The sequence below is a fragment of the Macrotis lagotis genome, chromosome 4, assembly GCF_037893015.1.
Source record: "Macrotis lagotis isolate mMagLag1 chromosome 4, bilby.v1.9.chrom.fasta, whole genome shotgun sequence".
Classification (NCBI taxonomy): domain Eukaryota; kingdom Metazoa; phylum Chordata; class Mammalia; order Peramelemorphia; family Peramelidae; genus Macrotis; species Macrotis lagotis.
This window is the reverse complement of record NC_133661.1, coordinates 167,987,714-168,013,921: the sequence shown is the minus strand read 5'-3', so window position 1 is coordinate 168,013,921 and position 26,208 is coordinate 167,987,714. Positions and strand designations below refer to the sequence as shown.

General features: G+C 36.5%; 1 protein-coding gene across 1 annotated transcript; it reads right to left on the bottom strand.

The window, feature by feature from the left end:
- Window positions 1–1,488: 1,488 nt before the first annotated feature.
- PYGO1 (pygopus family PHD finger 1) lies at window positions 1,489–25,678 on the bottom strand. The gene is made up of 3 exons (XM_074234617.1): window positions 25,535–25,678; window positions 4,013–4,098; window positions 1,489–2,871 (listed from the first exon to the last, which is right to left on the bottom strand). The coding sequence occupies exons 1-3, from the start codon at window positions 25,581–25,583 to the stop codon at window positions 1,747–1,749; spliced, it is 1,260 nt and encodes a 419-aa protein (XP_074090718.1). The 5' UTR covers window positions 25,584–25,678; the 3' UTR covers window positions 1,489–1,746.
- Window positions 25,679–26,208: the final 530 nt, after the last annotated feature.

The following is a 26,208-nucleotide window of genomic DNA, read 5'->3' as shown; positions in this document are numbered from 1 at the left end:
CTGGAAAAATTCTTAAAATTTTTTCTTGTGACAAAAGAAGCCTTTCAAGAATGCAAAGAGGACTGCAACCAAAGAAAGAACTGGGATGCTGGAGAATTAATATACCTTTGTGCAAGTCCTTTCATTACAAATTCAAATACTTCCAGGGCAGTCTACTACTGTCTTAATAAGATCATATCCATATGTTTAATTAATTCAACTTCCTTTTGGTCAAACTGTGTCAATCAGTATTTGGCAATAGCTTGTTTTCCCCAAGAACAGCTGACTGAGTATTAAGTATAGGAACACTCTTAAAGTACCACTAAACTAAACATACACTTTCAGCTATTAATATACAATTCAGATATAGTAAATATATTATTGGAATGAAGTACATGTGGTTTTCATTTCAATATTTACAAGATAATATTTACTAATGTTGCAAGCCTAAATATTTGAATGAAAACCCTCTTGATTGCAAGTTCCTAACTTCTATTTGAAAATGGAACATGAGAGAAGAATATTACAAACCAAATATCTTTAAATTTGCTTGGGAAAGGCAAATTTATTTCACTTTCATAGAAATAGCTGGCTGCATATTATAAAAAGTAGTATAATTCTTCTAAGTAGAGAGCTAAAGGAAATGCAGGATCAGTTTAAGCCCAGAATACAACTCAAGTACTATTGTGTAGAATGTTAAGAGGACTCCTGAGAACAAACACTGAAATGCTCTATTCACAGTATCTATCCAGCTCTGTACATTATACACAAAAACAGAAATTATGATCTCATTCTAAGAACAGGAATACAGCATTCAATGAAGCATTTTTTAAAATCTTCACACAAAATCAAAAGAAATTGTAGTTGACTAAAATGATTGCTTAAAAGTTTACAGCAATTACATATTTCCAACAAAAATATAATGTAGACAAGCTAGGAATTTTACACATTTACTGACTATCAAGTGGCAGGAAGAAAGAAAAAAACAGATTATATAGTGTAACCTGCTTTATTAGGTGCTAATTTTCACAAAATGCTATCTACCCAGGTTTGGGGTTCATCTATTTTTAAATTTCATAATAATGTGTAGATATAGTATTTACCACAGCTTTTGAAGATTTTTCAATATTTACCTCTAACTAAAGTGAAATAGAAAAAAATCTGACCAGAATTGAGTTCCTACTATGTATGTGTACAGCATCTTTCTACTTACAACATACATACATACATACATACATAGGAATTGACAAGGAATATTTGCAAATTGAAGGTAACTAAAATTGAGATAGATGGAAAAAAATCTGATATTGTTCTCTTAAAAAATTTATAAAACCTTAGTATTTGCCATTTATGTTTCACTTACACATAAAATATTCTTAAAACAAACTAAATGGACCCTTAGAAAAGGGGATACTAAGCTCAGTGTTTCATATGATGCTTTCAAAGTTCAGCACTTTGGTATAGTTTATTAATTAAAAATATACATTTGGATTTGTTAATTCTGGTTTGTTTTTTGTTGTTTTGGTTTTTTATTTTAGTTACAACCTATAAATGACCAATCTAAATTTTAGCTGATTGTTTTGAAGATTAAAGAGGCTTTTATATTTCTGATTAACACAAGAACAAATAAGCAAATACTGTACAAAATTTACAACAGTACTGAAACTAAATAGGGTAAAAACTAAAGGATAAATAACTAGTTTGGTTTTGTTTCTGCAAGGTGAAACTTTAAGATCCTATGTACTAAGGATAAAAAAAAACTACTGATTACCCATCAGAGCCTACTGCAGGTGGCCCAAAGGTTTCTCGAGTGCGCATTAACTGGACGTCTTTTTCAGCCATACAGGTATCACAGCCCCACACTGCGGAGGCTTCTGCAGTCAGGAGGCCATAAGCAGTCTCTGTCATCCCGGTACAGATACGGTGGAACCATTTCTGGCATGAGGCCTCACATAAGATGGCATCCTGATCATCATTCACTTCATTTGTACAAATGCCACAAGGATATACTGGGTCTGAAGATGAATGGCCATGACGACTTGGGAGGAGAGTGGCTTTGTTGCTCTTCTCAGAATTACACCCATCGGCTGTAACTCTGGATTGACGGGGCTTATTCTGAGTTCCATTTGCATGGCTGCTGTTTGCATTATCAGTGCTGTTGGAACGGTTGCTTTCTTGATTTACTGTATTGTTTCGACTAACATTTTTCAAGTCAATGTTACCCTGGTTTACAGTTTCATCCATATTGAGATGAGGAGGATGGGCAGCAGAATTCTGATTAGAGCTTTTAGCTGCTCCTTGACTAAAGTCCTGTTTTTGTGGAGGTGCTTTTGTTTGGCCAAAAGTGTTTGGTGGAGGGATAAATGAATGATTTGATTCTAATTGGGAGGTAAAATTTGGATTATTTCCAGGGACAAAATTAGATGCCAAGTCTGGATTGGATACTTGGCTGGCATTCTGTGGAGGAATCTGATTGAAGTTTTCAGCAGGATTTTGTCTAAAATGTTGATTAGACATATTAACATTCTGACTTAGTGGACTATTATATGCTGGATTTCCAAAACCTGAATTATCATGTGGCCCAAAGTTGAAAGCATGAGGTCGATTAAAACCAATGCCTAAAGGATTTTGAGGAAATGGGTGTGGCTGGTTCCTAAGTGAGTAAGGACCACAGTATGGGGATGACATTCTTGGGGGTACATGAGGTGGCATTCTGAATGAGCCGTAGCCTCCAAATCCAGGGTAACCAGGGCTAAGATATGGATTTGATGAAGGTAGAGGCTTGTAGGAAATGGTATTATAGTTGTCATCAAATGGATTAGCTGCTACTAGATGGTCAGCATTTGGATTCGGTGGTGGGGCATATTCAGACAGTGGAGGAAAAGAAGGCCCCTGAAATGAGAATGAAAAGTAAAATATATATTGTGAACAAAAGACTCTAAGGTAAATTATCCTTTTATCACAGCATCAAATGGCATCTCTTTCTAGTCAGTATTTTTATAATTATATTACAGGGATTAAAATCCCTTCCCTTTTAAAGTGTAATTTTGCATTTCATAACTGTATTTCATATCTATTTTTCCTTTTAAAATATCCAACAAGAAAAAGGTAATAAATTTAAATCAATCTTCATGTTAACTTTATAGCTGTATATATAATTTTCATAAGAGGTCATATAAATTACATTTACTGTTTTACTTAGAAATTTAGGAAATAGTTCACTTAAAATGCAAAATATTTTAAATACAAAAACCGGTTATGTGAATAACCAGAAAATGACAGGATTAGTAGTAGATACAAAATATTTTCTTAGTTTCATTTCAGAAAGGAGTTGCTTAAACAAGGCAATTCAGGGATAGAATCAGTGATTAAATCAGTCACACTGAAAGTTTCATAATTAATAGTGGTTTCAGGAAAAAAATGTATCTCTACGCATCCCGAATTATCACCAGACTTCTATTACAAAAGAATGCTTCAATCTAAAGGGAATAAAATGACATGGAAATCAAGTCTTCAATTATATATCTTCAACAGCATGTTATATAAGCAAAGGATGCCTATTCTATTACTTGGTACATTTTTTGTTTTTTCCCCCACAATACCCATTTATTATAATAGGATACTTGAAAATTACTCCTAATGAAACGTTCCCCATACACATTTTAAAGAATTATTTTAGCTGAACTATAGATATTATTAGGATCATGTTAGACATTTTCAAATTTGAAAAGATTTTCACTACTAAGCAAAGTCTTATTTAATATGTGACATGGGATTTTTCAATGATTTCCAAGGCTTCCTGTCCTCCTGTCTTTATTTCTTTTTATCTAAATTTATATCTGTAGGACACAAAAATAATCCTATGAAAAGTGAAAAATGTAGTCAAGAAAAAAATCATGATAGGATCTGAGAACTGCTGGAAATATTTAAGCACATCTCATTTTCTTTCTAATTGAAAATCCAATCGAACTTGATAAAAAAAAAAGAGTGGGGGCAGGGGATGAGAGTAAAATTTTTTAAAATTGAAATTTACCTGAGTATTTGTTTTCCGCTTTTTCTTATCTGGGCTTCCAAGTTGTACACCTGGTCCTCCTAACCCATCCAGTCCACTGTCACCACCTATAAAGTTTTAATACAAATAAATTTTCCATTTATAAGAGGATCTACTTATTCTAGTAATACCAAAGAAAATCTATTACAAGTATCACTAGCAAGAAAATCTATTACAAGTATCACTATTACAATTATTCTAGCAAGATGAAATCAGCATAGGAAGCAGAACTTAACTTTTGTTATCTTTATATAAAAAGTTCACTTGCTTTACATCAGAATATTCTCAAATTTGATCACATTAACATGAAAAAAACTAATTAAAGTTTCTATGCTTTTTTCCAAGTTTTTTTTTTAAAGAGAATTACTCTAGTTCTATCTACCACAAAATTGTTACCAAGATGAATTTGAATATTTATCAATTCTGGCTTCATCTGGTCTCACTACTCTATGTAAATTTCACTGTAAACTATACTCAAACCATAATCACAAAAACTGAAACTTCTGATTCAAAGTAAGCCTTATGCTTCAGTTCACATATTATGTACTCATTTTCTAAACCTTATCATTGTGATATTGCTATTTTCTCTTCCATCCCTGATTCTAATGGGCAGTTTTTCCTGGAACTCATTTTGGGGAGGATTCCAGACCAGCCATCTTTCATTATTTGTACTTTACCACTTGGCTGCCTTCCCCTTTCATTGTTGGGGCCTCATTTTGAGTTCTTCCCAGCTTTTCTACTTTGGACAAGGGCCCAAATCAGTCATTCCTCATTCTCTGAGCTATGTAGGTAATACTACTCCCTCTTTTCACATCCCTTTTTAATGTGTTGTCTTCTCCCATTAGATTATAAATTCTTTGTAGACAGAAACCATCTTTATTTTTACTTGTATTTGTATAACCAGCAGTTAGCACATAAGTACTTAACAAATATTTATTGACTCACTGAAGCCAGTGAATGTTCATATCTGTAAATAAAGAGTTCCACAGAGATATGGCAGGCTTCCCCTATGAACATAATCTGCATAGTAAGATGATACACTATTAATAAGACTGTTAATAGACACAAAGTGGAAAAACAGCTACAAGTTCTATTGCACAAAGGCAGCTCATTGCAGTACAGTGTCTAGGAGACTGAATGAAATCACCAAGCAGGAGTTCTTAATGTTTCTTGTATCCTAGACTCCTTTGTCTGCTGAGCCTTTCTCAGAATAATGCTTTTAAACAATTAAAGGGAATGCTAAATTTCAGTTAAATGCTGATAAAAACAAAGATGAACTTTTTTCCCATGCTAATTCTCATTTCGGACTACTTGAAATCTATCAAGCTCAGGTTAAGAATTCCCTGCATTAAAATTACAAAGAACAAGGTTGTTGTAAAAGGAGAGATATGAGAAAGACACTTTCACCTCACCCCTTTGCAGAGATATGAGGTCCACATGTGTTTGCATGGCCCATATTTTCAGACTTTTCCAATATTTTTCCCCCTTTTTATTTTTTAAGAATCATATTTGTCATATGAGGTGGCTCTCTGGGAGGGAGAAAGGTAAGGTTACTAGGGAAAGCTACAGTGATGTAAAAAAAGATATAAAAAATCATATTAAAATAAAAAAAAACACTTCCACCAATCCTGATGACTATTTTGCCAATAACATAATAAAGAGAAAACTTGGTCAAGTATGGGTTCTGCTAAATGATCTTTGGGGGTCCTTCACAGGACCCCCTTTGTCTTTTCTCCAGTCACAGAGTACATTAGGGAAAAACCTGAAGATGTACCTGATACTTTTTTACTCAGTTTCATCAGGTTATCCTAAGTAATCTAGACCACTGTATTTTTTATTCAGATATATCTTTTTTATTTACAAAGGGAATTTCACTTATGTTATTTAGCCCTATATAAAATCCTACTCTACTACATCATAGTATAGTGGGATCCTGGCTTCTCAAAGGTTATGTCAGAGGAACAGAAGTGTGGCAAGTTCCACCATGACGAAAAGACTTCAAATGAAGTCCTAGCAATAGACTATATCGACTTTCTAAGAAGTAGCCTAATTGATCAATCAATTCATCTACTGAAAAGCATTATTAAGTACCTACTATATTTTAGACACTGTGCTAACTGTGGAGAAACTCGGCATCAACTGATTGACTACTGAGTCTTGAATTTTTTCACCATGGCAACTCACAAAACAAAATTAAAAACGACCCTCATTCTACTCCAGTGAGAGAGAGAGAGAGAGTGGCAGAAAAAGGGATAGAGGATTCTACAAATGACACTTATTGACATAATTAAAGGAGGAACTAAGTCATATCAACCTGGACAAGCAAAGACTATATATAAAAAGACACCAGAAAACACAAAGAAGGGGCAGATGAATGGAAAGATTCTTCATGGAGAGGTTAGTGGTAGCATAATAGTAGTAGGAACAGTTAACATTTATATGTTACTTTAAATGCTTTTTTCATTAGTATTAATTTTTGTCAAATATAGAAAGAGTTCTCTTTTTTTGGTGAGACAATGGAATTAAGTGACTTGCCCAAGGTCATATAACTAGTAATTATCAAGTGTCTGAGGTCATATTTGAATTCAGGTTCTGTTGACTTCAGGGTTGGTATACCACCCAGCTGCTCCTTAGAAAGAGTTCTTAAATGTAAAAACACATGTATAAGTCAGTCTCTACTTTTCAGACTATCAGTTTGTTCAACCATACGGTGTATTCTTAAAATCACAGATAAATACACTTCAATATAAAATCATAAAAATATTTCATCCAATTTACACATATATATACATTATTGCTAACTGTAGCATCAGATGATACTCTATCAGATAACTGAAAAAAAAATGGAAAAAACCCAAACATGCACAAGGAAATTTTTTGAAAAATGTGTATGTTAATGTTATAATACTTTTCACATTGGGAAGTTGAAAAAAAGACAAATAAATGCTCTGGACAGGGAGATAATACATTATAAAGAGGGCTATATTTCAAGTTAGAGGACATGGGGTTTAATCCTGCCTTTGCTACTTATAAACTGTATGTCCTTAGGTAAGTTATATTACTTCTCCCATTTCTGTTTCCTCATATGTAAAATGAGGTGGGGAGTATTTGACTGGATCACTTCTAGTCATTTTCAGTTCTAAATTTGTAATCTTATGAAAACTCTTTTGTGGCTGCTTTTTTTTCCCCACCAAGAAAATTCTTCTTGCTAACTGTAAGGAACAAAAGGGAGAGGATAATATACTCCCTTAATGGCCACTGTTTAGCATCCTAAATTTAGTACTTAATTATTATAATTAGGCACATATTAAAACTTTGACATTTAGGATCTTTTCTTGTAACTTATAAATGACATAAGCTGGTTGTGAGCAAAATTATCTTAAATCCATTTGGGGAACAGTTACATGAATAACAAATCCTATTCAGTAGAGTCTACCAACTTTTTCTAAAGAATTAATCTCTGAGTCCTCAATTTAGAAAACATCTGGGATTCCTCTCCATGCTGAAACCAGTGAGGGATGTCTTAAGGGTTTCTGATCATTATGGCTTAGACACAGCAAAACCTTCCAGGCATTTCTTCCAGTTTCTGGAAATGAGATCCAGGTAGTTGTCTAGTTTTAATTCCTTCTACTACCCACCCCCACCATGTCAGAATGCAGGGGTAGGAAAGGTAGTTCAAACCAAAGCCAGAATGTATGATGTATGTACACCTTGACATGCGCCACAAACACGTTTCATTTGTTTCTAGAACTGAAATATTTATTAAGTATCTATCTACTAAGGCACTGTAGCAGGTGCTTAATCCTAGCAGGAGGTAGGAGTTTTGATATTAGGAGAGAATAAAAAAATAGGTTGCTAGGACAATGGTTGTTGCCTCCTTTTTTGTTTATAATGTAATCTCTGCTTATTTCCCAGGTTCCCCTTGCCTCCTAAAGTGAATCCTTTAAAGTAGAATATACTTAGGAATGGGAGAAAAACAGTGTCGGTACTACATAAGTGAGGCAGAACATTTCTCCATATAATTCTATTATAGTTAATCTGTTCAACCCTAACCCTAAAAAACATAATAACTACATTCATTTGAATTTCACTTTTCAACCTTCACCTACTAAGTGGAAATTCCCTGTTACTTATTCATTTATAAACACAATATAACAATTTAGTTACTAACCATCTAACTATAAACTAAGATGAAGTCAATTGCAAAAAAGATCTACCTACTGATTAATAACTGTCATTTGTTCTCAAAGAAGGCCATGACATCAGGGAAGTGATTTCATGGCATGAATGTGAATTGGATTTGAGTGAGGGGGTGTTGTGCTATGTGCTACCAGCTCACTTTGTCCTCCAGTCATCTGGTCCATGGCCAGGTATGGATCAGTATGATTGAAGATGGCCCTGGATGCAGTGGGAGACCTTGGTCTTTTAAAGACAGGTCCTTCCCAGGTCACAGTTTGACTGAGACACTGCCCATCCAGTGACTGAGGTTAGGTAATACAAGACATGAGGGAAAGAGGCCAAGAAGGACCACTTGTCCCCACCAAAAATAAATAAATAAATCAACCTGACAGTTAAGATCCTTAGGATTTCTGGTCAAAACAGAAACAATGGCTATTTACTAAACTCTGAACCAATCTGGGCCTAAACAATGACCAAGAGAGCTTAGCCTGAGACCCATTGTAGGTCAATCAAGGAGAACCAAGAAAGGTTACCAAAAGATGAAGCTTAAAGATGGAAAAGAACAGGTTTAAAATTTGTCAAAAGCAGCCTGTAACACTGCACTGTCATTTATTGCTGGGCAGACTGGTTGACCAATGAGAAGCTGGAGTACTCTCTACAACAACCTGCTACTGAAAACCTATTATTTACTGCTCTCTATTAAAACCTGCTGCTAAGGATAAGGAGGAGAGAAAATATACTCTATTCTCTAAGCTATATGATACTTTTCTATATCACCACTTGTTATTGCTGAGAGAAGAAGAATCCTACACTTCCTACAAAGGAACTTAGTTGGATCTGTTTTTGCCAGCTTTAGGCTAAAGATCAATGCCTTTTCTGAAAAGAGCAAAACACTACTTCAGCTGAAAGACATTAGTTTAAACCTAAAGCTGAAAATAGCCTGGAAGCAGAGGACAAGCTTAGCAGATAATAGTCCAGTTATGATGTCCTGCCCAGTGAGGAATTAGTGAAGGACATGAGCTCAGCAGTGTATAAATTTGTTCAATATAGAAGCTACATTCATCAAAGAACTTTTAAGGACAGTTCTTAAGACAGCACGTGGGCAAGGAAATCTAGTTCTAGAGCTGCAGGAGCCAGGCCACATAGGTTCCCTATGTGGGTCCTTTACTGCCTTTGGTCTCTAGTTGTGCCCTTCTGGCACACTATGTACTTTGTTGAAAGAGTATAAACAAGGTTGATGGGTGAAATATTATGTAAATAGTTTGTGTTTACTCTGCATTTCCTTTTTTTAAAAAAAACTTATTTATTTATTTATTTAAGGTAATGGGATTAAGTGACATGTCCAAGGGCACACAGCTAGGTAATTATTAAGTGTCTGAGGCCACATTTGAACTCAGGTCCCCTGACTCCAGGGCCAGTGCTCTATCCACTGTGCCAATTAGCTTCCCCTACTTTGCATTTCCAATAGTTTGGTTAAGATTATTTGTGGCTGATTTCTTGATGGGAAATATACTGGGGGGGAGGTTAATTTAGTTACATTATTGTTGAAATAGTTGCTCAAGAGAAAGAGTTAAGAGAGGTATTATGACTCCCGCTCAGGGTAACTACCCCAACCCAAAGAGCTTGGAGAGATTTAAGGCTAATTGATCTAGATGCCCAAGAAAACAAACAAAAATAGTCTCATCAATTGATAAATGGCCAAAGATAGGAAGAGATAGCTTTCAGTCAAAGAAATCAAAGGTATCTATAACCCCAAAATGTTCTAAATCACTATTGATTAGAGAAATGCAAATTAAAACAACTTTGAGGTGTCACTGAAATACCTAAATAGATTGTCTAATGACAGAAAAGGAAAATGATCAATGTTGGAGGGGACTTGGGAAAACCAGGTCACTAACGGACTGTTGAAGGAGTTGTGAAATGATCCAACCAATCTGGAGAGCAATTTGGAACTATGTCCAAAGGACCATAAAACAGTGCATAACTTTTAATCAGCAATATTATTGCTGGTTCTGTACTACAAAGACATCATAAAAAATAAAAAAGGATCTATATGTACAAAAATATTTATAGCAGTTCTTTTTATAGTGGCAAAGAATAGGAAATGGAGGGGATGCCCATCAAAGAGAGAATAGCTGAACAAGCTGTGGTATATGAATGTGTATATAAAGAGAATGTAACAATTTAGTTACTAACCATCAAACCACAAACTAAGATGAAGTCAGTTGTAGAAAAGATCTATCTACTGATTTATTTTTCTGTCCTTTGTTCTCAAAGAAGACCATGACATCAGGGAAGTGATCTCATGGCATTCCTGTGAATTGGATTTGAGTGAGTGGGGGTTGTGCTATATGCTATGTGCTACCAGCTCACTCTGTCCTCCAGTCATCTGGGTCCATGGTCAGGTATGGATCAGTATGATTGGAAATGGCCTTGGATGCAGTGGGAGACCTTGTGCTATAAGGAAAAAATGAGCAGAAAGATTTCAGGAAAACCTAGAAAGACTTGTAAGAACCAATGCAAAGTGAAGTGAGGAGAATCAGGAGAACTGTGAACCACACTGTATATACTAGCAGCAATATTGTGTGAGGTTAACTATGACTGATTTAGGTCTTTTTAGCAATACAATGATCCAAGACAATTTCCAAAATCTCATGATGGAAAATTTTATCCACATCCAGAGAAAAACTTATGTGCAAATTGAAGCATACTATTTTTATTTTTTTCTGTTTTTTCTTTTGTTTCGTTTATTCTCTCACAATATGAGTAATATGGAAATATGTTTTAATGATTGCACATATATAACCTATATAAAATTGCTTATCTTCTTGGGGGGGGGGGGAAGATAGGAAGGAATGGAGACAATTTGAAATCCAAAATTTTATTTTAAAAATGAAGGTTAAAAATTGTCTTAAATGTAATTAGAAAAAATAAAATACTAGAAATTTAAAATAAAGAAATAGATTTTTGTGGTAGCAAATGGGCTTGGGATCATTCAAAGCACAATGCAGTCCCAAAGGTCACCTAGCCCCAGTTCTTTTAATTCCAAATTAATCCAAAGATTCATCTGATATAATTATTCAAGAGGCTTATATGTTGAAGGATCAAGTAGATGGATTGTCCAACCTAGTTACGTCATAATTTCAATGATTTTTGTATTCACTTTGTTTTTTTCCAATTATATTATAGATGGAATAATCTCTTTCACAATATTGAGATTTCATTGAAAAGACTATGTTAAATGTTGCCATAAATACAATGTTGCTTGTGAATGAGCATTGGATAACTTTAGGCATTAAAACGAAATATTTTTTACAGAATCATTGGTTCCTGCAAGTATATATGCATGTATGTATGTATGACTGTAGAAGCTACAGAGTCCATCAAATTCCTCCTATTCCATTTAAGCTAACTAGCAAGCCACTATGCTTTGCTACCTTTATCAAGTGAGAACAAATCTCAGTTGAATCAATTAGAGGTGTAAACTATGTGTTAACAAGGCTAGGACATGCCCAATTCAATCCAGGCATTTCAACTAGGAGCAACAGGAAGTATGTTAAGAATTGGTTGAAGGACTTGGTCATGCCCTTTGGGGCTTGTATAAAACTGGAAACTAGTTTGGAACTGAGGATTCAAGAGTCTAGTAGCTTAATAGTAGCAATTTCAGATCCCAGAATCACTTGGTGGATAAAGAGAGAACATTTTGCTCTCCACTCCAGTTTTCTCTCCCAAACACTTTGGCCATTAGTACCAGGTACAACATAAAGAGGCAAAGACAGAGTAGGAAGACTGGGTAAAAAATGAGGAAAGGCTCTATAAGGAGTTCAACAGAAAAGTTATAGCATGCCTAAGGAGAGAAAAGGACTATCAACAAACAAACTATGGGTTAACTTTTGTCTCATATTCTGTCATATTTCTTTCCAGAATTGAGTCCACATTCCCCTGATTTCTGGTATATATTTTTAGAAGAGTGTGTCATAAATTTTTCGGGAGGGATTTTTAAAAAATCAAGTATTCTTAGTATACTACAATATGACCTTAGTATAAAATACCCACATTCTAAATTAAATCTGGCCTTAACATCCGTAAAATCAAGAGAGAGGAAAATAAACCAGTAAAGGCCAATGAGCTACATCAATAGTTTTGATTGGAGGACTCTTTTATAATCTTAAAAACTATGAAAGATTCCAAAGAGTTTTTGTTTATATGGATTTTATCTGCTGATAATTGCCAAATAAGCAATTAAACATAAAATTTAAAAAATTATAATTCAATTAAAATAGTAATGAAGATATTAAATGCTAACATAAATACTCCATTGTGTGAAAATAAAATGTTTTCCAAAACAAAAAAAAACATAGTGAGAACAATGGCATTGTTAACATATTTTGGCAAATTTCTTTAATATCCAATGTTATAGAATATTGGATTGTCATATCTGCTTTTATAGTCACTCTGTTAATATATTGTTTTATTTGAAGTAAATGAAGAAAAACCTAGCCATACATAGTAGCTAGAAAAAAGAATATTATTTTAATAGGCAAATAATGTTTTAATACTATTGTGAAAATTTTTTTAAACCTGTAGGGGTCCCATGGTCACACTTTGAAAACTGATGAGCTAAATTGCATTAGAAAACTACCACCAATTCCTGAATACTTCTAGAACTATGAGGTGGAATATATCAGCTATAGAGACAGAAACTCTATTGCTAGTGGGGATTGGAGAAATAATTCTCCGTCTCTGTCTCTGTCTCTGTCTCTGTGTCTCTCTCTCACACACACACACACACACACACACACACTTGACTCACTCAGATATTTGTGTTAATACACACACATTATATATATATATATATGTATATATACATATATACATATTTAACAGCTTACTTGATATTAATAATTTAGTAGCAGATCAATGAAAAAAGTTCTCTGCCATTTATGCCTGCTTGTCAGGGAACCTTACATAATTTATATCTACTCATGAGGAAATTCTCACCTCAGTAAGGTCTTTAAGGCTAAATTTTGTTCTACCTAGTCATATGTTTTCTTAAAATCAGCAACACAGAGTGGGGATCTTATTTTTGCTCTCTCAAATGTATGATTCTAAAAATGTGGTTGACTTTAGAAAAAAAGTCTACAAAATTCTTCCTGTGTCCTTTTCAGGTTTTCATTAAAGGTGCCCTCCATATGAATTCCCTTCATAAAGTTTTTTTTTAAGAGATAAGAAAGCAAATACATGGGTTTGGATGTTTCTAATTTTTCTGAAGCTTTTGTGGAGAGGACTCAATGAACCAGCATTTATGATTTTTTTTCAATGGGGTTAAGTGACTTGCCCAAAGTCACACAGCTAGACAATTATTACATGACTAAGACTGAATTTGAACTCAGGTCCACCTGACTCCTGGGCTGGTGCTCTATCCACTATGCCAACTAGATGCCCTATCCTTCACTCTTTTTTTTTTGTTAAGGAACTCAGGTCCTCCTGACTCCAGGGCTGGTGCTCTATCCACTTTGCCACCTACCTGCCACCCCCCCACCCCCCTGTCCTTCATTCTTGAAGAAGACCATGACATCAAGGAAGTGATGCCATGACAAAAACTTTAATTATATTTGAGTGAGGGGGTGCTGTATTAAGTCACCAGCCTCACTTTCCCCTCCAGAGATATCTGAGTCCAGTGCTGAGATAGGATTCAGAGGCAACCAGGGTTAAGTTCCTTGCCCAAGGTCATACAGCTAGTAAGTGTCAGAAACTGGATTCAAACTACTGTCCTCTTGATTCCAAGGCCAGTGCTTTATCTACTGCACCATCTAGCTGCCCTAATGATAAGAACAGATCACTATAAAAGTCAAGTTAACAAGCATTTATTAAGAGTGCCCACAGATTTCTTGCATTTCACATCTATTTGTAATTCTCATAATTTTATCCATAAATACTTTGGGGGGGAATATCTCACTTTCAAGCTAGTTCTCTAAAGGTCTGTTGTTTCCTTAACTCATTTTTACTGTTTTGTGAATACTTTTCTTAACCTTTTTTCATCTTTCTCAGTGGTGTTTTACAAATGAATTTGTATTCTAAATTTGTATTCCATTTGGTAAAGAGAAGCTAAAGTGGTCTCTAGACTTTTTTTGTCCTCTAGAGTGATTATTTGGTGCTAAACTTCTTTAAGAAACAACAATGGGTGGCAGCTAAGTGGCGATAGTGGATAGAACCCCAGCCCTGGAGTCAAGAGGACCTGAGCTCAAATGAGACCTTAAGCACTAGATACTTCCTAGCTATGTGATTTTGGGCAAGTCACCTAATCCCAGTTGCCTTGCCAAAAAAAAGAAAAGAAATAAAAAAACAACAACAATGGACAGTTAATGTCTTCATTTTTATCCATTTCTGATTTTCATATAGGAAACAAGAACCTTTTGAAATAAAGTTTGTTGGATTTTCTTTAATACCAAGTAGTCTTCTCAACTTTATTTTTTTCTACCTTAATGTTTATTTTGAACAAATTTAAAGTCAAAGTATATCCAATCTTTTTTTTAATGACAGGAGGGCCTTTAGTACATAGGAAGGATATGAAGGATTTATGGAAATACCTGTGAACTGCATGGCATGTAAAAGGAGGTAAGATTTATATAACTAACAGTTCAATTGAAGTATTTAACTATGACTTTAACCTTTGCTCTGAACAGCACATAAAATAGCTGACTACACAAAGACAGTTAATTTTGGAATTCCTGCTATCTCTGGTCTATTAAAAGACTGAGTTAAGATTCTCATCTTATTCATTGCCACTGCTTGAATTTTGGTATTTCTACTTGATTCCCTTGGCTTTGGATAAGTCACTTAATCTCTTCAATCTCTGTTTCTTCATTTATAAAAATAAGGTAGTTGAACCAGATGGTTCCTCTAGCTGGATCTTCCAGCTTCTTGGAAAATAAGTATAATAATCATGTGATACAAAATCTTAGCTCCAGCAATAACAAGTTTTGGGGAAGGGGGGGGGGGGAGCAATGGATCATCCAATTAACTTAGAGGCAGTTTTCTGTTGTTAACAGAAAAGAAATTTTATTTCCCTCGATCCAAATGTAGTATCCTAGGCTGTACCTCTCTCTCTCTGGTTCTCCCTGACAGGCACCTCAGTTATGATATGGCTTCTGTTCTCTCATTGAGAGAGTAGTGATTCAGTTATAGGTCTCCTCTTCTCTACTGCCCTCTCTCTCTGTCATTTGGCCAGACTCAGCAACCATTCCTTCCCTCCTCTTGTTTTTTACATTATGTCTTATTCCAAGAGAAGTCAAGGAAATCTATTGATTTTTAATTATTTTAATTTAACTAATTAAATAAAAATTCAATCATTTAGCCCATCATATGTTCATGACTATATGTCTGAAGTTTCAGAGTATTTGCTAACAATTACAGTTTCAATTTAAAGAAGTCATTTATGATAGATTTAAATATTTTATTGAGTTGGAAATGTCCTGAAACCCATTTACCTGCAAGTTTTTCTTAAGTGTCCCTTTCTGCATTAAGGAATTCTCAGAAGAAACTATTAAGTTCTACCTCTTTTAAAGGAGATGCAGTCAGGCTAAGCCTTGACTCAAGATCCCAAGAGTTGTTGACTAGGAAGGGGTATTATTTGAAGCCCCAAATCCCTTCCTAGAATATGTTCATAATAGATAGCTGAGAATGTGGTAATAGTATCCACAGCAATTACATTTCTTATTCTGTTGTTTGGTACTTGTCACTGGTAACTAAGGCTTTTGCCCCAGGTAGGAGACTGAGGGTTGGAGGGTAGAAGTAACTTTTTTTTTTCCTCTTCAGTGTCATACTGCTTTCCTCAGTGCTCTAGAGACTGACACTCCTGTAATTTTCAGTATTCTACTTTCTTATGCCACCCCCTAAATTTAAAAAAAAAAAAGATAGACACTGGAAGAAGGGAAAGGAGTAAGGGCAAGTACTATCAGTTACACTGCTTTCCCCAGGACCTACCCACATTTCCAAAATTGAATTTGTTCCCTGTTTTAGAATTCCTTGGTATTGCTTGACTTACCACATCCACCCCTTTGGGACTTTCTATTTAAGAGTTTCTGAAGAGACTAAAAGCCTCTCCTTCCTGAACTCTGAATAATATTTTCCAACTTTAGTTTTCACTATTGGGTCCCTATGTGCCTATTTACACTTAAGTTACAATTATCATATTTACAAAGTCACAAATAATTAAACTTAATTTGGAGGATCTTGCTAAATTCTTCATATACCTTCTCTACTGCTTCATCCTTCACAGTAGATATTGGTGCATAAACTTACTTTACCTTAATTTTGAGACTTCCAAGGCATGAAAAGGGCTAACCTTTAAGGTTTACAGTCTTTACATACTTTGTTGTACCTGGTCCTCACAATAATCCCCAGGAGAAGGTAGTTTAAAGTAATGTGACCCCTATTTTACAAATGAGAAAATTGAGGGCCTGTGGGTTTGAGAGATTTATCCAAACTCACTTGAGTAGCAAGAGTTGAAGTGCTGCATTCTGTTCACTGCACCATGCTGGCTCTACAACTATATATATATATATATATATATATCTATCTAACTTGAAGTATTTCTTTTTATCTTGGGCTGTAACAAGAAATCATTCTTACAGATTCCTGTATCTACCTCTTCTAGTAAGTCATTCTTTCATTTGACTGAGAGCTGTCCTTTTAGCTGCAAGTTCTTTAATTGTATGTTTTTATTTTATAGTAAGAATGTCTGTATTGACATATTCCTTCAGAGATATGTTACCTTGATGGTCACTCAACTGAGCTCACATATTCAAAATACCAACAGTTTTACTAAGTAGCTTATAACTTTTGGATTCCATATCCTTTCCTATTACCTGTCACTCTCCCATCATTGCAGTTTAAGTAGAAGGGGACTGTATGCAGTGTTATGTATTTCATGAATTGTCATGGCTAAAAGAAATTCATCATACGTTGGTCAACCTTCAGATTCTGGAAAGCAGACACATGGTTTGCTGTTTAGTCCATAGTGAAAATATTTCTACCTCTGCAGGATCTAACAGATTGTAATTACATTCCGTATTACTTTGTTGTATCCAGGGCCACTTAGGAATTGAATACTGTGCTCAGCTGGGTTAAAAATCAATATTTATTCAACATCCAAAGACTGTGTAGCATTGTACTTGATACTATAGAAGTGTAGAAGATAGGACATGGACAATATGGTAAGAACAATATACAATATAATATAATACATATAATTATATACTATATGTATAATGTTGTATATAGTATAATTATATCAATAATTAATAATATAGTTAATATAATTCAGTATTACACTTTAATGATTATTAATATATTGACAAATATATAATATATACAATCATATATTATATATATTACATGTAATATGTAAATGTCCATGAAAGTACTCCTGTATATTATATAGATTTTATAAACAAAGAAAAGAATGGGTTATCTCTCACTTGAGATCTTTAAGCAAAAGCTGTTATGTTAAATTATAATTCCAAATATAATAATAATTCCAAATATCCAATGTCTTGTTTAAGAATAGCACCAATCCTCCCAGTGTCTTGCACTTCCTACTCCCTCACTTCCCCACATCCAATCAGTGATATTAGTTGCCTAGTCCCATTGATTATTCCCCTACAAAAAGCTCTTATATTTGACCCTCTCCTTTACACACAATTCAGTCACTAGTTTTTTGTTTTCTGGCTCTTATTACTCTCTCCAATTATATTAGTCTCTTTACCAGTTTCTTTCCCTCTAAATAAATACTAAATAAATACTGGGCTTTTTTTTCATGATGAGCATAGGATGAGAATAGTAAAGAAATCTAGTTCCTTATCTCAGTTTATCCAATGATTCATTCAAATGAAACAAATCATTTGTTTTTTGTGTTCTCATACAAAACACAACTTAACAACAGAAAATTTTATCATGGGCTTGTTTTGTGAATTAACTTGTGAACATAACACATTATGGAAACTATTCTGCCTTAGCATTCGAAGCCCTCCACCATCTGATCCAGCTGTACTTTCAAGCTTTATATCATAATAATTCCTTTCATGCATTTTATGTGTCAGCCATACTGGACTAAGCCCCCATACATGATCCACACTTCCTACTCGATGTGCCTTCACAGAAATAGTTTTCTATCTCCATTTCTCCCTATCTTTGCCTTTTAATTTCTATGTATCCTTCAGAGTCCAACTCAAAAGCCAGTCTCTCCAGGAAACCTTCCTTGATCGCCCTATCTGGTTTGAACTTATCATTTAGGAACCTCACCATATCACTGTTACTGTTTTATGTACTTATCATGTGTTGCCTAGTAAGATGATTACTTAATAGACTATAAGCACCATGAAAGCAGGATTCTGTAAACTTTGTATTTCTCTCAATCCCTAGCAATGTGCTGTGCACATATATAATAATAAGTACCTAATAAATATGGAAATGAATTAAACTGAACTGAATACAAGAAAAGTATCTGGTAAAATGCCTTTATAATTTAGCAGCTGCCATTCTTTTTACAAAATATAAGTAAAAGACAGTGTCTTCCATTTTTAGTTCATTGTATACACTAAATGAATATTAAATAAAGAGGCACTCCCAGTTTCTGATTTCAGATTCTGAATATTTATGGCTCCTGCTGCCAATCCACCTCTTTCCCCAAGTAATGATTATTTTTATTGAGCCCCATGGGATATAAAACTACTTAAAAAGGTGAAGAAGGGGCATGGTGAGGGTGCACATCTGCAACACATAATAAATACTTCAATTAACAACATTCCCCAGGGAATGAAATTACTTTATAACAGTGGTTAAGAAAAAAAAATTTAAATCTTCATAATTCATGTAAAAACAGAGCTTCAGTGAGTCACAAAAATACTTCCAGACACAGCTTCTATTTATCCTCTCACATAGCCGAATGTACATAGAGCTGCTCATCAGAATTGTTAAATTTGACATCTTCTGTAACTATGGGGAAAAAGTTTATGCTAAGATGCAATATGGTATAATGGATAGAGAACCAGCCTTATAATCAGAAAGACTAGCCCCTACCACAAGTCAACTTTACAATCTTGGGCAAGTCACTTATTTCTCAGTGCTCTAGGAAACTATCTAAACACTATAAATTATAGATAAGTTGTCAGTTTGATTATGGATAAAACAAAAAAACTTCGATATCTCTAGCTGCCTCTTCCCTTTATCCCCTAAAGGTGATAAGCATCCCACCCATTATTAGCTACTCTATAATCTCTTGTTCTTACCGACTAGGAAAATCAGAAAGGTTGAGATATCAGTCATTCACATCTATTGTACTGAATTGAATTATCACTTAGTGTCCATGAATTTATTAAAGCACTACTTCAAAACCATTTCAGATTTTTGATTTCTAAATGTGAATTCAAAGGATTTATTTCCTACTAAAGAAACTTCAGGTATCATATCTTTGCTTTGGGGAGACAGTAGGGGCAGGGCAGCCCCCGAAACCACAGTTCTTATGCTTTCTCCCTCCTTCTTGCTTCCCTAGGATAACCAAAGGTAAAGGAGGGAAGGTTGAAGGCCTATGTCCAAGTACCTGCTGAGAGATTTTTATATTTAATTTCTTTATGTTATCACTTATCACTGAATTTCTCTAGGATCTGAAGCCTCCCTAGCTGTAGCATGAAAAAACCCTTCCTTCTATAGTTTTCTCAATGCCCTTTCCTTCTCTCTGTCCTTAAATCAATCCAAAACCCATTCCTCTTTCTCTCCCCCCCCCCCCCAATTGCAGATTTAATTGTCTGGCACATTGAATATTATTTTAATAAGCATTTAGGTGAATTTTTAAACCATAAAATATTTTAATCATTCTCAAAGGGCAGGTCTCTTCCTTGCCAAGGCTACTTCCTATTGTATCCTTGATTCTATACCTTCCTGTTTCAAAGGCAGTATGATATAGAGTTCAGGGAGCTTTTTGGCTCTAGGATAAAGGAATCCAAGTAAAACCACTTAATATATATGTGATTTTGGTCAAGACATTTAATCTGAGTCTCAGTTTTTTCACCAGTTACAACAATGAGGTTTGACTTGATTTCTATATCCATGACGTATATTTCAAAAGTCTGATTTCTTTGACCATTCTTTCTTTGATCTTCAAATTCTATTGATCTATGAGTTTCTTTCCACTCCTGAAATATTCTTAGAACCCACCATTCTTTACAAAAACAATTCTCCCCTTGAAGTTGTAGCCCCTCAAATTATATTTCTTCTCTTTTACTGCTAAACTCCTAAAAAGAAAGGTTTTCACTATCTACTTCTACTTCCTAACAATCCATTTATTTCTTGACCCCTTGCAATCTGACCTCCAATCTCGAACACTACTGAAATTGCAATCTTAAGATTGTTAGTGATCTCTTACGTACTGAATCCCATGACCTTTTCTCAGTCTGCTGACCATCTCCTTCTTCAACTTTTACAGATCTACTTTCTCCTGTTTTACTTTCTATCTATTCTTACTTTCTTAGCCAGATCAACATCCTCTTCCCACATCTGAAACATGGGTGCCCCATCCTAGATCACCTCCTCTTCTCTCATAATAATCCCATCTATATGCAGCTGATTGTCAAATTTATATACATATACATACACACACACATATATACATATATATATATATATAAAATCATCTATAATAATCTCTCTGCTGAAGTCTAGTCCCATATTTCAAGCTGTCTGCTGAATATCTCTAACTAAATGTCCTGTTGGCATCTCCGATTTAGCATGAATTGATCATCCCCCTCAAATTCACTTTTCCAAATATCCAATGTCTTGTTTAAGAATAGCACCAATCCCCCCAGTGTCTTGCACTTCCTACTCCCTCACTTCCCCACATGCAATCAGTGATATTAGTTGCCTAGTCCCATTGATTATTCCCCTACAAAAAGCTCTTATATTTGACCCTCTCCTTTACACACAATTCAATCACTAGTTTTTTTGTTTTCTGGCTCTTATTACTCTCTCCAATTATATTAGTCTCTTTACCGGTTTCTTTCCCTCTAAGCTCTGTTCCCCCCCCCCAACTATCTTACATACTGTTAGAACAAAATAATCTTCCTAAAGTATTGATTAGTCTGATCATGTTACTCCCAAGCTAAAAACCCTTAAATGGCTCCCAAGGGCAGACAGCACAAAATATAAATTCCTTAACATGACCCTGCATAATCTTGCTATGATATACCTTACCAGATTTATTTCACAATATCCTTTCATGCATTTAGATTTAGCCAAATTGAAATACTGATTGCCTGAAAGACATCCCTCTCTCTATATATATTCATATAAGCTTTCCTCCATCCTTGGTAGGCACTCCTTCCTTACTTTTTCCTTGTAGAATCCTTAGATTCCTTCAAAGCTCAGTTAAAGGATCAACTGAGGTTTTCTGTATATATCTTACAATTATTATCCTTCTTTCCCACAAAATTACTTTGTGTACATATTTATTTACTGATCTTGGTTCTTGTTATATCCCTGTAATTGAGCTTCTTGAAGGTATTTTTTACCTGTGCAGGTGCTTAATAAATATTTGTTGAATCTTCCTTTTAAGACTAAGCTCAGGGGCAGCTAGGTGGAGCAGTGGATAAAGTACCAGCCCTGGAGTCAGGAGTACCTGGGTTCAAATCCGGTCTCAGACACTTAATAATTACCTAGCTGTGTGGCCTTGGGTAAGCCACTTAACCCCATTTGCCTTGCATAAACCTAAAAAACAAAAACAAAAACAAAACTAAGCTCAGATGTCATCTCTTACCTAAAACTTTCCTGACTCATCCAACTTAAAATTTCTCTTTTAAAATTTCCTGGAGCAGCTGATCTGCAGCTCTCCTTTAGTCAAACTGTTTTCTACTCTGTACTGTACTTATCTATGTATATATTTTATTTCCAAGTCAGATATAACCTTTTTTGAGGAGAAGAGCTATGTCACTTTTGAAAAAATCTTTTTATTCTCAACACCTACCAGTTCCTGGCATATGACAGCTATTTAAATAAATGCCTGGTATTTCTACTTGTGATACTGAAAACTGAAGAAAAAAGATTTGAATGAAGAGTCAAGAGACCTGGGTCTTAATTCCAACTCTCTCCTGTTACCATCTAGTTAAATTTGTGTGGTTTTTGGCAAAGTGTTTTTTTCTTTAAGTCTCAGTTTTCTTGTATGGATTTGAAAGGATGGGATATGGGGCAACAAAGAGGGCTTCAAGAAAGAGTCTAAATAATGGATCTCACTGTGACCTAGGGCAAGCTACTAAACCTCTAAGTAGCCCCAGGCAACTCTTTTAAATTACCAAAAGATATAGATCAATTTGATATTGTTGAGGTAGAAGGTTCCCATGAAAAGTCACTGGAAGATCTTTTTAGTTGATAGAATTATTACTGTAGTTACTTCTTGAGAGACTAAGTGGAGTAGAAGTAAGGAATTCAGAGCAGGCAACTAGGCCCTTTATCAAAAATAGTTCCTACATCTATTCTACCAATTAGAAATTCAATTAGGTAAACAACTTTCTCTTTTCAAATGCAAGCTTTTCCTAGAGTTAAATCTCCTTCACAACTCTGTATAAATTACTGAGGAACTAGGCTCAACCTCAGGGTTGAGCCATAGAGAAATTCTCAAACTGAAAGGCAGACTTAAGTGGATGGGAAAGCAGGACAAACAGAAGGCTCAGAAACCAGACTGGGGGATCAGACACTGACATTCTTCAGTCTGTCCTAGTGTTCTGGCAATACTTAGGTGCTATTGCCAAAGAATTCATCCTGCAGTGATATCCACAGAATCACTGAAAATTGGGATGATTTATGAGACCAGTCTAGTTGTAAAAGCTTCTAAGCTCCCTCATTCATTCCCTAATTCATTCTGATAAACCCCTAATCAATCCCAGATCTTGCCATTTTGGGAGGATGTAAAGGTTGGGTAATGCCCTTCTGTCATTTACCTCTTTATTATCAATACAGTAGATTATTAAATATTCAAGAGATAACCCTATTTTGGAACCTCTAGAATGAATGCATCAACAGATGACAGTCAAATGTAAGATACTTTATAATGCTAAGTACCAAAATAGCAAAGTTCTGCAGAATTCTGTTACAAAATTTCCCCTAAAATATTTTCATGCCTTTAACAACTCTCATATCAGCAAACCAACTGATACAAAATTGTTAGAATTTCATACACTGACTTTAGAAAAATTCATTTTCTTTTATTCTCATTGAGCAAAGGGTATCCTTAAGCCCACACAAGAATGTATTACAAGGCACTGCCAACTAAAGATAAACAGCCTAAACAAAAATGTACATACAACCACATCCCTTAGGCAAGGTTAAAACACAGTTAATTTTACTCAGATTAATACTTAGTGACATAACTTCAATGATTGAGGTCAAATGAATAAAACTGATAGCCTGCTCCCACCCCCCATAGACCAATTTGTAATAGCAAATGTGGCAAAATATCAAGGGAATTATTGTACCTAAGAAAATCTCCTTAGGGGCTCTTGGCAAGTCATAAACACCAGCATAAAGAAAGACAAGATGGCAAATATCCACCAATGAATAACTGAACAACAATTAAATTTCTCAGATGACATTTAAAAAAGCATAGAATCAGCTTTGGTAAGTTCTCTCTGGGCCCTCAGTTTCCTCCTCTGTAAAATGAGGTAGTTGGTCTAGATCAGAGGTATCAAACCCCTTAAAGCCACATGCAGCCTGAACCTGATAAAAACATAATTGGGAAATGTTTAAGAAAGTCTGTTCTATACATTAGACTTTCCTTTCACAATACATTCTCAAATGTTAAATGAAATTTATTTTCTGCTTTATATTTTTCCTTTCTAATGATTTTTTATTTTGTTCTGATTCTTCTTTCACAATATAACTAATATGAAAATATGATTAATAGTTGTACATGTATAATCTATATCAGATTCCCAGTTATTATCAAAGGGGGAAGGGATGGAGGGAGAAAAATGTGGAACTTAATATCTTACAAAAAATTAATGTTGAAAGCTCTATTTGCATGTAGTTGGAAAAATAAATAAATTACAAAAATGTTTAATAAGCTATTTTCAACCTAGATGCTTCTGGGTACTCCTGGGTGGGTTTTTTCCTCTTGGGTATCCCATAGCCACTGTGTCACAGATCTCTACAAACATCACACAGACAAATAAAAGGATGTAAAGACTGACCTCTAGGTCGCTTTTTTCCCCCAAGCATTTACTACTTACTAATTCATAAAGAATTTTGAGACTGTTGGATGAATATCTTTTCCAGAACACTTTTTTCCCTGGAACTTTATGTGACAAAACCTTTAAGTCTGGCTAAAAGCTCCACATTCTGCAAGAAGCATTTCCAGGTACTTCTTAAACCTTAAAGCCTTCCCTCTCAGATTATCTCCAAGTTATCCTACATATGTCCTAAATATATCTATACATGTAAACAGAGGCATATAATCCATGTTAGTAGAACATTCCTTCTTGATTTTTGGAAGGAGAAAAAAACCAAACATCCTAAATACATCTGTTTGTATGTGTATTTCTCTATTTGTCTATCTACCCTGTGTGCCCCGATCTTCCTCATTTAGACTGTAAGCCCCTTGAAAGCAGGGTCTGATTTTTAGATTTCATTGTAGGCGCTCGCTGACTTGACTTGCTAATAAAGCCCCCAAACTAGAAAGAGATGTAACTACATCTCCCTACATACGAAGTGACTGTGGATCTTTGCTAATCCATTTTAGCAGAGTATTTGTTCCTTCTTGATTGTCTCAAATAGTGAGACAACAGGGGAGGAAAAAAAAAACCCAAACGCATCTTAAAGGGGCTTTCATTGTTTCCAAGTAAAAAACGAAGCAAAACTTGATGAATAAAAGGCACTGAATCGTACGGTGAACGCTGTAGGACAGCTGCCTGCTAAATTTTTAATAGGAACTCTAGCAGAGCGCTTTATGCTTTGCAAAGCTCGGTGCACAAGATCCCTCTCACTGGGTCTGTAAATCCTTCCCCGTGAAGAAAAAGAAGTTTCTGGTTCCTGGCGGTTAATGGTGAAGGGCCTGCAAGCCTGTGCCCGAAGGGAGCCGGGCGGGCAAACTAACTTTTGGGGCTGCCCCGGCGGGGAGCGGGCAGGGGGCGGGCCGGCGCGGCCGGGGGAGGGCTCCGCAGCGGCCCCGCGCCCCACGGGCCGGGCGCCGCAGGTAGGCCCCGCGCGGCGCCCCGGCACGCCTCCCCGGCCCGGCCCCGAGCCGCCGGCCCCCGCTGCCCCGCGCTGCCCTCCCCGAGTTACCTCGAACTCTCTTCAGCGCAATGGGGTCCTTCTCCTGTTCTGCTGACATTACAGACTGCAAAGCATGACTCGCCCCGAGGCAGCGGGAATCGCGTCTCTTTGATGCCGCCGCCGCCGCCGCCGGGCCCGGGAGCGGCCAAGGGCGCGGGGGACGCGGGCCTGACTTTGGAAAGTTTGGCAGGGGCGCGGGGCCTAGGCCCGGCCGGGCCCGCGGGGGGTCGGCGCGGAGGAGCGCGGCCTGGGGCCGCCGGCATGTGCGGGGGCCGAGCCCCCCGGAGCCGCGGGAGCCGCCGACAGCGGGAGGCGGCGGGGCCGGGGCCGGGGCGGCTCTCCCACACTCGCGCGCACACGCGCGCACACGCGCGCACGGCGCCCTCCGAGGGCCGCCCGCTCCCGCACACAAAAGCCGCCCGCTCCGGGCCCGGCCCCGCGGCTGCCCCGCGCCGGGAGGGGCTGCAGGGCCTGGGGGCCCCGCGCCCTCGTCCCTCGGCTCGCCGCCGCTCCCGCGCTCAGCGCCGCCCAGCCCCCGCCGCACCGCCGCCGCCGGGCGCGCGCTCCGCCGCCTCCTCGGCCCACTGCGCCGGGGGAGGCCGCACACGCGCTCGCACGCACGCTCCCCGGCGCCCTGCCCCCGCCCCCCGGGCCGGGCACGGTGCGGGCCGAGCGGCCGCCTC